Source organism: Muntiacus reevesi, chromosome 2 (assembly GCF_963930625.1).
Source record: "Muntiacus reevesi chromosome 2, mMunRee1.1, whole genome shotgun sequence".
NCBI lineage: Eukaryota > Metazoa > Chordata > Mammalia > Artiodactyla > Cervidae > Muntiacus > Muntiacus reevesi.
Genome location: NC_089250.1, coordinates 261,980,472 through 261,993,124, shown reverse-complemented (window position 1 = coordinate 261,993,124; position 12,653 = coordinate 261,980,472). Strand labels below are relative to the sequence as shown.

The following is a 12,653-nucleotide window of genomic DNA, read 5'->3' as shown; positions in this document are numbered from 1 at the left end:
AGAACCCACTGGGACCCACCTCTGGATCTCTACGCTGCCACCCTTATGCTGTCCTGAAGGCAGCCCCAAGGGCCATCTGTGCCCTCAGAGCCCTCCTGATACAAGTGGCTCTATTACTGTTTTCCTGGCATCAGGTTCAGTATCAACTTGGGTTTAATCCTAGAGTCTACCTGGGGGCAGGCTCAGTGCCAACAGGATACCCTGCCTCCCCAGGGCTACCTGATGCCAAAAGCAGAATCTGCTAATGTAATCCCTGTGTCCAAGGCTGATGCCGATGTCAGCACTCACCTGCCTCTAACCTTGACTCTCACGTGGCCCCCAGGGTGGGCTAGGCCAGTCAATGGAAGGAGAACCAGGAGAGAGTTCCAGTTCCAGCTTCCTCACCTACTACCTGTGTGACCTCCAGCAAGTGGCTTTATAGAGTCCCAGGCTTCTCAACTGCCAAGTGAAGACAATGATAAACCAGCCCTGCTGTTATAGGGATTCAGTAAGAGGATGAGGATCTGGACGTAATCTTCACAGTTGGTACTGTGATGGGGTTAAGTGTCATTACGAAGGAAAAATGTCAGTGAAGGGAGGACATGGGACCACTCCTCTTTTCTCTTCCCCTACTTCAGAATCTCAGGACCTCTCTCTGTTCCTGACACTGGAGTTTACCCAAATCTCTCCTGACATAGTCCCCTCTGCCTAACAAAAGTCCTGACACACCAGGAATCACCTCTAAAGGTGACTTCACACACTCTCCAGTACAACTTTCTCTTCCAAATACTCCCTTTGCACTGGTGTGTGCGTGTTAAGTCCCTTCAGTCATGTCCAACTCTGTGGGACCCCATGGACTGTAGCCCGCCAGGCTCCTCTGTCCATGGGATTCTCCAGGCAAGAATACTGGAGTGGGTTGCCATGCCCTCCAGGGGGTCGAATCTGCATCTCTTACATCTCCTGCATTGGCAGGTGGGTTCTTTACCACTGGAACCTTCTGGAAAGTGGGGAAACCCAATTCCAGAAACAGGAAATAAGTGCCAAGCAGGAGAGAGAGGGGTCACATGCGTGCCTCTTGCCCACTCTCTCTCTTCTGTCCTCATTATACTCACATGTAAAATGCGAAACATTAACAATAACAGAAATGATATAGTCAACACAGTGGACTTCCGTAAGGATCTGGGTATGGAACAAGTGGGATGCTGTGTGAATTCTAACCCTTGAAACATTGGGGATTTTTTTTGGTATCAGACTGATGGTTATTACTACTTCTCAAGCCCTGGCCAGTTCCTCTACCAGTTGAGATTGTGAGTTACTATTCTCCAGTTCTGTGGAAAGTTCCACAGATGCACAGCTCTGGTCTTCTACCTCTTGCCCAACCATAGATGGTCAGTTCTATGACCCCCACTGTGACCTCGCTTTGAGGTTCCGATAAAGCTTCTGGGCATCGAGAGCGAGCAACATGTCCAAAATAAAAGCAAGTCAACATCTGGGATCAGATGCTGAGTCTGGATCCAGCTGGACTCTGCTCCCAGGAACCCCACACCCACAGCAGGGGTCCTTTCTCACCTCAAGACCCTCGAATCCATTCCCTGGAATTCCCCCCACCATCACGAGACCCTTCAACCTACACCCCTCCTCACCAAAAGGCCCCCAAATCCACAGTCACACGTCCTGTCCATTCTAATACCCTTACATCCAGATCTGTGATTTCCACTTTCCCAAGACCTCCAAATCCACAACTTTGGGGGTCCCTTCTCACTCTTGAGATCCCAAGTCCAAAGCTCAGGGGCGCCCCAAAATCTTCAGTTCTGGAACATACCTACTGTCTCCTCCAAAGTCCACAGCCCTACGGCAGTCTCTCCCCACAGACCACAAATTCCACCTTGGGGCCCTCTCCTTGTGAACTTGACCTGAGGTCCACCCCTCTCCTTCCTGGTTGGCTGGGTCCCAAGCTAGGCAGGGAGCATAGTGGGGAGTGGACATGAGAGGTGAAACAAGACAATTATATAATCAGGACCAAAGTCTGTCCTGCTTTCCCAGGTAGTATAAAGGCCAACCATCTCAGACATCACCAACTGGCAATCACTCCAGGTGCCACCATGCTGGCCTCAGGGCTGCTCCTCGCGGCTTTGCTGGCCTGTCTGACTGTCATGGTCTTGATGTCTGTCTGGCGGCAAAGGAAGCTCAAAGGGAAATTGCCTCCAGGGCCCACTCCTCTGCCCTTCATCGGGAACTACCTGCAGCTGAACACCGAGCAGATGTACAACTCCCTCATGAAGGTGTCATGGGGCAGAGATGGGGGGATGGGGTGACGGGGGCGGCCTGGCCAGTTCGTCTGGGGCTTTTTGGCAGGGAATGGGCAATGTTGGGCAAGAGTCTTAGGAAAGAAGAAGGGAATTTTAAAGATCCAATACCAGGGTCCTGGGGCTTCCCCGGTGACCCAAAGATGGGTGAACCCATCTGCCGATACAGGAGACTCGGGTTTAATCCCTGCACTGGGTAGATGCCCCAGAGAAGGGAATAGCAACCCACTCCAGTATTCTTGCATGGGAAATCCCATGGACATAGGAGTCTGGCAGGCTACAGTCCATAGGGTTGCAAAGAGTCAGACATGACTGTTGAGCAACTCAACAACAACAACAATCAGGGTCCTAACCAGGAAAGACCGTATCTTGGGCTGTCCAGCTCCTTGATAGTCAGAACCTGTGAGGAAATGCATCCCAGTATGTGAGGTCTGGGTACAGGGCCTGTTCAGAAAAGGGGCTACTCCCACTAACTCCCACTCACCTCTATCAGATCAGTGAGTGCTACGGCCCTGTGTTCACCATCCACCTGGGGACCCGGCAGATCGTGGTGCTATGTGGCTATGATGCTGTGAAGGAGGCTCTGGTGGACCAGGCTGAAGAATTCAGTGGGCGAGGCGAGCAGGCTACCTTTGACTGGCTCTTCAAAGGCTATGGTGAGGGAGACTGAGGTGAAGGGGGCATGGTCAGACAGACTTCCAGGTCCCCGGCTTTTTTCTCCTGACTGCCTCTGCTATTCCTGTCTCCAGTCCTGCACACTGCTGCCTCCCCCTGCTCTATCTGGTCTTAGAGTTTCTGCATCTCTGTTTCTCCCTGCTTCTCTCTGCCCCTGTCCCCTTTCACTCGATGTCTCTTCTTTCTCTGTGTTTCTTAGAGTCTCTTGGGATTTCTGCTTTGGAACCCCGGTCCTCTATCTCCATATGCCTTTAGGTTTTTTTCTTCTTTTCAGCTTCTGGGCGTCCCCCAGTTTCTCTCTCCTGCCCTGTCTCTTTCTTCTTCCTTCGTCTTAGAATCTCACATTATCTCTGCTTCAAAATCTCCATGCCTCCATCTCTTAGTAACAGTCTCTCTTTCCCCCCAGGGCCTCTCTGTTTCTTTCTATTTTTCTCTCTTCTCTTTGCATATGTCTGTGTTAGTCACTCAGTCGTGTCCAACTCTTTGTGACCCCATGGACCCTTTCCAGCCAGGCTCCTCTGTCCATGGGATTCTCCAGGCAAGAATACTGGACTAGGTTGCCATTTCCTCCTCCAGGGATCTTCCCAACCCAGGGATCGAACCCAGGTCACCTGCATTGCAGGTAGATTCTTTACCGTCTGAGCCACCAGGGAAGTCCCTTAGAATTTGCCATGGTAATGTCTGCCTCCCAGATCTCCATGCATCTTACTTCTCCTCCTTCCCTCTGTCTCCTCTTCCCCTGAGTGCCTCTGTGTCTCTTGACATATCTATCTTGCCTCACTCTTTCCGATTCTATTCTTCGCACTCGGTCTCTCTCTCTGCATTTCTCTGACTCTGCGTTGTTTGTCTCAGTCTGTCTCTGTCTGTCTCCCCGTTCCCTCCCTCTCCCCTTGCTCTCGCCCACCCTCTACCCCTCCTTCCCCTCCGCACCCTACTCTGGCTCTCTACACCTTTTCCCCCCCTTGCTCTCTCTGTCCGGACGCCCCTTCTCCCTCTAGCGAGCCCGGGAGCCCGGGGCTGGTCTGGGCCCTGCCTCGCTCTGCCCTCGTCCAACTCCTGCGCTGCCTCCGCAGGCGTGGCGTTCAGCAACGGAGAGCGCGCCAGGCAGCTCCGGCGCTTCTCCATTACGACGCTGCGGGACTTTGGCGTGGGCAAGCGCGGCATCGAAGAGCGCATCCAGGAGGAGGCGGGCTTCCTCATCGAGGCCTTCCGGGGCACTCGCGGTGAGCCGGGGGGAGCCTGCAGTGTGCGAGGAGGAGGAGGGAAACACCCGACGCGGCTACACGCGTTCTGGCCCGGGAAGGGGGCCCGTGAGCCAGGGAGCCCGGGACTGGTCTGGACCCTAGGGTCTGGTGCTGGGAGTTTAGCTCAGCACTGCCGTGCCCTCCTTCACTTCTCAGATGGCATCAGACAGCCGAGCTGACTCTCCGCTAAATCCCTGTCTCTCCCCAACTCCCTCCGCTCTCATCCCCCCAGGCGCCTTCATCGATCCCACCTTCTTCCTGAGCCGAACAGTCTCCAATGTTATCAGCTCCATTGTCTTCGGGGACCGCTTTGACTACGAGGACAAAGAGTTCCTGTCACTACTGCGAATGATGCTGGGAAGCTTCCAGTTCACTGCTACGTCTACCGGGCAGGTAACCCGAGTCGACCTGGCTCTACCCTGCCCCTACCGCAACCTGCCAAATGCCCTCCCCCAACACACGCACACACACACACACACACACACACACACACACACACGAGACAAGTGCCCCAAACTCCCATCCTCCCCCAGACAGGGTCCCCTCAAAACCAGACCACCACTCTTGGACAACTCAACAGTTGCACCAAAGCCCAATACTCAGTCTCCAAGGACACCTGGATATCTCAAAAGATGCACCCTCCACCAAAAAAACAAAAGAAGAAAGAAGAAAAAAAAAATACCCTGCAGAAAAGATACATGTCCTCAACCCAGCTTTCTTACCAGGACAGGTGTCCTCATCCCAGCTTATCTTACTCTCTAACAAGTGGTCCCTTTTTAGACACTCCATCTCAAAAAAGGGGAGGGGACGTCTTGGTGGTCCAGTGGTTCGGACTCTGCGCTTCCAATGCAGGAGGCATGGGTTCAGTCCCCAGTCGGGGAACTAAGATCCCACATGCTGCTTGGCATGGCAAAAAGAAAGAAAAAAAAAGATATTCTCTTTCCATCTGAATTTCTTAACACCTGGCAAGTGGTCACCTCAGCCCACTTCCTGACTACCTGGACTCCTGGTGCTTCAAAATTCAGCCCACCAAAATCACTGGTTCTCCACACAGATGTCCCAAAACCAGCCCACTGGCATCTCCAGAGAGTGCCCCCTCCCCAGTTCACTTAAATAGCTGAACATGTAGCAGGTACCCCAATCAAGACCCCTAAATGCATAAACACCTAGGTAGATTGTTCCCCATACATCCAAATAAGTGTCCCCTGATTCAGCTCATTTCCAGCACCTACAGAAGTGCCTTCCATAGGCACTCCCATTTGAATATCTGAACACCTGAACAGGTATCTCCCCACCTTAACACCTGCACCCCAACCCCACTTTAGTACCTCAACACCTGCACAGAAACCCCAACACAGACCCCTCTAAACATTGGGACAGTTGTGTCCAACTGAGACCACACCAATGCCTAAACACTTAGGCAGGTGACCACCCCCCATACAAATCCCACCTGAATAGCTAAACACCTGGACAGGTGTCTCCCAACCCAACCTCATCTGAATATATTAACCCCGGGTGTGTTTCTCCAATCCAACATCATCTGAATATCTGAATAGGGTCCCAGTCCATCTCACTTTAATCCTTGGACAGGGGCCCTCACATGTAACTCATTGTGAAAACACATTCCCATCCAGCCTCATCAAAATGTGTAAACAACTGACCCAGTACCTGCCTTGTCCTGAGACAGGGCCCACTCCCACCAGGTCCTGCACACTGACAGCTGTCCTTCCCTCCCCTTCTCCCCTTCCCATCCTCAGCTCTATGAGATGTTCTACTCAGTGATGAAATATCTGCCAGGGCCACAGCAACAGGCCTTTAAGGAGCTGCAGGGACTGGAGGACTTCATAGCCAAGAAGGTGGAACAAAACCAGCGCACACTGGACCCCAACTCCCCACGGGACTTCATCGACTCCTTCCTCATCCGCATGCAGGAGGTACACCCTCACAGCCAGGATGAAGAGGTCCAGAGCCAGGCAGAGGGAAATCAGGCTGGGGGTGGAGGAGAACAGAGGCCCATTGAAATCACCCCGCCCCCAACCTAATAATAACTCACCAGCTCTATGGACAGTTTGAGTAAGCTCCAGGAGTTGGTGATGGACAGGGAAGCCTGGAGTGTGGCCGTCCATGTGGTCGCAGAGTTGGACACGACTGAGCCACTGAACTGAACTGAACCTAATAATCTTCACAATCCCAGGGATAATAAACCATCACTCTTCCACTACTGGAGTTCCCAGGTGGCACTAGTGGCAAAGAACCCACCTGCCAATGCAAGAGACATAAGAGATGTGAGTTTGATCCGTGGGTCAGGAAGATCCCCTAGAGGAGGACATGGCATCCCACTCCAGTATTCTTGCCTGGAGAATCCCATGGACAGAGAGCCTGGCGGGCTACAGTCCATGGGGTCTCATGGAGTCAGACACGACTGAAATGACTCAGCACAGCACACATTCCACCTGTTGAGCCGTTTTGCCCACAGGCAGGACTTATGAATTCGAATCATGATAGCAAACGTTTCTGTAAAACTACCGTGCACCAGGTGTCCCAGGTGGCACGAGTGGTAAAGAATCCACTTGCCAATTCAGGGGACATAAGAGACATGGGTTCGATCCCTGGGTCAGGAAGACCTCCTGAAGGAGGGTATAGCAACCCAGTATTTCTGCCTGGAGAATCCCATGGACAGAGGAGCCTGGTGGGCTACAGCCCATGGAGTCACAAAGAGGTGGACACCACTGAAGCGAGTTAGCATGCAGGCCCCAGTGGTTAGGACTCTGCACTCTCACGGCCAAGGGCCCAGGGTTTAATCCCTGGTCAGGGAAGATCCTGCAAGTCACGTGGCACAGCCAAAAAAAAAAGGGGGGGGGATTAATTTGAAAAAGTAATAGAGTGTTGTTACTCACTCGGTCGTGTCTGACGGTTTGCGACCCCACGGACTGTAGCCCTCCAAGCTCCTCAGTCCATGCATGGGATTCTCCAGGCAGGAATACTGGAGTGGGTAACTATTCCTTTCTCCAGGGGATATTCCTGATCCAGGGGTTGAACCTGAGTCTCCTGCATTGCAGGCGAATTCTGTCTGAGCCACCGGGGAAGCCCCTATAAAATAAAGAGGCAGGTCCAAAGGGAAAACCCCCAGAAGGGCCCTGAGAGCATAAGGGAGTGAGCTCACCTGGAGCCCTCTATCCATGCAGGAGAAGGAGAATCCCAACACGGAGTTCTACAGGAAGAACCTGGTGATGACGACACTGAACCTCTTCTTTGCGGGCACAGAGACGGTCAGCACAACCATGCGGTATGGCTTCCTGCTGCTCATGAAGCACCCAGATGTGGAGGGTAAGGCTGGACAGGGCAGGGAAGCGGGCACCATGGACTCCTCCCCCAAATTCCTCTGAGCCTGCTGCAGTGGTCCCACCTGTCTCAGGGCCATGGACCCTCAGACACGCTCTGCTCTCTAGAGACTAAGTGATGTTTGGCTGATAAGCACCAGCCAAGTCTCACCAGCTGTTAAAACATTGAAAATATCTGAACTGATTGGTATATAGTTCCTGCGGCTGACCCAACCAAGTGCCCACCGCCCCTTCCTCCAGACATTCCCCAGGACTCCTCCTTTGCACCTCCCCTGTGATTTCCAAAGGACCAGGTGAACAGGTGGGCTTCCCTGGAGGCTCAGTGGTAAAGAACCTGCCTGCCAGTGCAGGAGATGCAGGTTCAATCCCTGGGTCAGGAAGATCCCTGGAGAAGGAAATGGCAACCCACTCCAGTATTTCTGCCTGGGAAATCCCGTGGACAGAGAAGCCCGGCAGGCTACAGTCCATGGGGTCACAAACAGTCAGACACGACAGAAGCAACTAAACAACAACAAAGCGAACAAGACCCTGCCCCAACAGTGTCTACAGCCGACGTCTGATCTGAGTGGTCTGCATCCACATCACACATGGATGTCATGCATGTTGTACATATTTGGATTTTCATTCCTGCCCCGAGTCCCCTCAAGAGCTAAATAGGTTCTCCCCCCTCCCCTAGCCAAAGTTCATGAGGAGATTGACCGCGTAATCGGCAAGAACCGTCAGCCCAAGTTTGAGGACCGAGCCAAGATGCCCTACACAGAGGCTGTGATCCACGAGATCCAGAGATTCGGAGACATGATCCCCATGGGCCTGGCCCGCAGAGTCACCAAGGATACCAAGTTTCGAGACTTCCTCCTCCCCAAGGTGCTACCCCACCCAGCCCGATCACTGTGACCCTAAACCCCGTTGCCCTTAGAACCTTCCCAGCCCGTGACCCATGGGACCCACTCCCCTAATCAAAGACTTTCCCCACTACCGTGTCCCTGCCACCTTCCCCCTTGGAGACTCCTGAATTTCAGACCTCCCCAGACCTCTTGCCTCAAGGAATATGAACCCTATGTGCCCCCCAAATTTCTGTCTCAAGAGAAATGAACCTCATTTCCCCTAGACCTTCAAGGACATGATCTCATGTCCCCCAAGCATCCTTCCTAGAGGGACACAAACCCCATGTCTCCCAAAATTCCGGTCTCAGGGAACATGACCCTCCCACCCCCTCAACCTCCTCCCAAGGGAGGCATGAACTACGTGTCCCCGAAACCATCTGCTCCAGGAGACATAGAACCCGAGCACTTCAAACTTCCCTTCTCAGGGGACATAAGCCTCATGTCAGCCAAACTTCCTGTCCCGAGGACATGAATCTCATGTCCCCCAAAGTACCTCCTTCAGAGGACCCCAACTCCCATGCCTTCCACTTGTCCTCACCGAGGGCACCCAAATTCCCCCTCTGCCCACAATGTGCTTTCATCATACCCATCCCCTACTCCACCTTATCAAAGTCCCCTCCCTCCTCTCAACCAGGGCACCGAAGTGTTCCCTATGCTGGGCTCTGTGCTGAGAGACCCCAAGTTCTTCTCCAACCCCCGAGATTTCAATCCCCAACACTTCCTGGACGAGAAGGGGCAATTTAAGAAGAATGATGCTTTTGTGCCTTTCTCCATCGGTAAGAGACACTGCCAAATCAACACCCACAGGGGCCTCCTTCATCGCTAAGGCTTAACCTAGCTTCTTTCTCCAGCATGGAAGTCCTTCTTACCATATACCCGGGGGCCAATCAGCAATCCCCATAACTACCAAGAGCCTGGGCCAAAGCAAAAGAAAAGGAATGATCATACCCATTTCAGAGAGAGGGAAAATCAAGGCCCAGAGTGAGAGATTTAAATCCAAGGTCATTTAAATCCTTCAGATTCTTAGAAAGGCGATGACAGCAGTAGTCATATTTGAGAGTGTATTTAGGGGCAGGGGGCATCCAAAGTTCCAATTACTACAGTCTGGGCTCATCCCACCAAAAGTTCTAGGGAAACAGGCTCAGAGAGGAGTAGCAACTTCTATGCAAGTCTCTCCAGCCTCGATATTCCAGCCCTTCTTCCCTGAGAGGATGCAGCTGGGGGTCGGTAGTGGGGGTCAGGCAACAGGGAGAACAGGCCTCACCTCCGTGCCTCCCACTCTGGTCCTTCAGGAAAGCGGTACTGTTTCGGAGAAGGCCTCGCCAGAATGGAGCTCTTCCTCTTCCTCACCACCATCATGCAGAACTTCCGCTTCAAGTCCCCACAGTTGCCCCAGGACATCGATGTGTCCCCAAAACTCGTGGGCTTTGCCACCATCCCTCCAAACTACACCATGAGCTTCCTGCCCCGCTGAGTCAGGGCTGTGCCAGGGTAGCGCTGGTGGGAGGAGCAAATGGGGGAGGGAAGGGCCTGGGCGGGGTTATGGGGGAGGGGAGGGGCTAAGGATGGGGAAAGGAGGGGTATGGGAGCGGAGGGGAGGGGCTAGGGGCGGGGTTAAGGGAGGGGCGGGGCTAAGGATGGGGAATGGTGGACGGTGGGGAGGAAAGGGCAAAGTGGATAGGAGACAAAGAAGAAACAGAACGGACTCTTTGTTCAGTTTGCTAGAGATAAGATGAGAGGAAAAGACGCCTTATGTTATACTTTGAATAGTAACAATAGCAGATATTATTTATTGAGCAAGTATTCTGTGTCAGTTCTATGCTTAAAGTGTCTTAAACTCACCTCACTTCATGCTCACAAACCTACCGTGATAGGGAACAGTATATATGCCCATTTTACAGATAGCAAAGATGAGGCCCAGAAAGGTTAAATCTTTCTGAGGTCCCACAGAACACAAGTCAGTCAGTACTCAGCAAGTACATGAATACAGATGGCCATACTTAACCCACAGTCCTTGGGTAGCATCCCTTCCTCAAGTGAAAACACAGCAACTTATTATATTATTACACAACCTGAACAGCTCTGTCCAGGGGACTTTTCCAGAGTACTGACAGGCAGCTCACCTGGCTTCACTACACACTTGCCTACACTCTTCCCCACTCGGGCACACTTTGGATGACAGAGCGTATTTTGTGCCTACCACTAGATAAGGCTACTGTGTCTGACAGGAGTCAGACTGTTGTTGGTGTTGTTTTTCTGGATGTGCTAGGTCTTCATTGCTGCACACAGGCTTTTCTCTAGTTGCAGCAAGCAGGGGCTACTCTTCGTTGCAGAGCTTGGACTTCTCATTTCAGTGGCTTCTCTTGTTGCGAACCACGGGCTCTAGGGGCACGGATTTCAGTAGTTGTGATGCCCCGGCTTAGTTGCCCCATAGCAAGTGGGATCTTCCCAGACCAGGCATAGAACCTGTGTCTCCTGCATTGCAAGATAGATTCTTAGCCACTGGGCTACCAGGGAAGCCCTAGAAGTCAGACTTCTTAATAAAATAGATGGGAGAGAGAAGCACTTTCAGAGAAATGCCAGAAGTTTGGTAGCAGCACAGCCATGTTTGTGTGTGTGCAAGTGTGTGCATGCACACGGGCAAGTATATGATCGCCTATTCTCCAGAATATATGCAGGAGGTCATATTTCCTATGAGTTTCTGAAGGTGGGGCTCTCTCTGATGGATCTGAGATCTGTGGTGTGTCCCTGAATCGCTTGCTTACTCTCAGATAAGTTTGTGTATGTCCCCTTGGAAGTGGCATCCTTCAGCGCACTGCACAGCCTGAAAACTCATTCACATCTGTTGCCCTAATGGTCCGGGAGTGAGCAACGAGAATGAAGACAGAAAACGAAGTCTGGTGCAATGAATCAAAAGACCTGCATCCTCTATGGCACTGAGGTGCAGAGTCCACTCTGAGTCCAGCTTTTATTCCTAATTGCAGAATACAAGACTTTCTCAGATCTTATCTTTCTCAAGACACATGCTGTGTTAATCTCATACTCCTAAATGTCATGGACTACACTGACATAGTCCAGATCTCCTCGTGTTTGCCCCAGGTCGTTCCCTCCTGGGCTAGTCTCGGGAACAATCAGCAAGGCAGTGTTCATGTCTGACGCTGACCCGGTATTCCAAGGTCCATGCTTTCATGATCCCAGTCATACTCCCTTCTGGGTCTGGTCTTGGGGTTTGTAACAAGGTGATTATTTTTAAGAAAAACATGCAAGATAATCATTAACACAGTTTCTTAATATATGCAGTTTTTCCAGGTGTTATTTCTGTGGAATTCTCAAGGTTGTGAAAGTACATTATTAGGAATTCCCACTACACACATCAGCTTTAGATCTTTGTATTAGACCTCTGGTTAGTTCTAACCTTAGATCTAAATGCTACACAGATGTTGCCTCCACAAAACTTGCCACACTTGAACGACCAGTGATTTGAGAGGAAATCTGGTCCTTTGAAAGCTGCAAGTTTCCTAACAGGCTGATTCTCAGGATTTTCAATTTCCATTGTCTGTGTTTGACCACTTGGGTTCCATGAATTGGCTGCTTCATACTCATTGGGAAGAGCTAAGAATCCCCAGTGTCACATTCTTTATTATTACAAGCACACTATTTAACAATTCAGTGAAGTGAAAAGTGAAAGTGTTAGTCATATTCAACTCTATGTGACCCCATAGACTGTAGCCAGGCTCCTCTGTCCATGGGATAATCCAGGCAAGAATACTGGAGTGGGTTTCCATTTCCTTCTCCAGAGGATCTTCCTGACCCAGGGGTAGAACCCAGGTCTCCTGCATTGCATGCAGATTGTTTACCATCTGAGCCACCAGGGAAGTCCCTAACAATCCAGAGACAGAATCAAACCTTATCCATCCATATGCATGTCACTTTAAGAGGCTTCCAGAAACCACACCTGGGGGAAATCTCAGAATCATGGCGTAACTAAACTGTTGACTCTTGGAACTGCAGGGTCCACAATCATAATTGTGGAATCTCAGATTCTCACAACCTTAGACACAGAACGTTTGAATTACTGATGCTTGGAATTCTTGAAGCTCAGAATTTTAGCATCAGAGTTTCCCCTGCCCACATCCTTGGGAACTGCATTTTTAGCCCCTCTGGTGGCAAATGTCAGTTCTCCGAGTTGAAAGTTCCTTCTGAGAAAGAGTTAAGAGAGAAAAG

General features: G+C 51.4%; 1 protein-coding gene across 2 annotated transcripts; it reads left to right on the top strand.

Moving 5' to 3' along the window:
• The first annotated feature begins 2,081 nt into the window (after positions 1 to 2,081).
• LOC136158784 (cytochrome P450 2A13) lies at positions 2,082 to 9,903 on the top strand. Of its 2 annotated transcripts, XM_065920597.1 has the most exons (9): positions 2,082 to 2,261; positions 2,779 to 2,941; positions 4,034 to 4,183; positions 4,437 to 4,597; positions 5,962 to 6,138; positions 7,390 to 7,531; positions 8,222 to 8,409; positions 9,064 to 9,205; positions 9,722 to 9,903. In XM_065920597.1, the coding sequence occupies exons 1-9, from the start codon at positions 2,082 to 2,084 to the stop codon at positions 9,901 to 9,903; spliced, it is 1,485 nt and encodes a 494-aa protein (XP_065776669.1). The 2 variants fall into 2 exon arrangements, with proteins under 2 accessions (XP_065776669.1, XP_065776670.1); XM_065920598.1 differs by lacking the exon at positions 2,779 to 2,941 and having other exon boundaries at positions 2,082 to 2,271.
• The last annotated feature ends 2,750 nt before the right edge of the window (positions 9,904 to 12,653 follow it).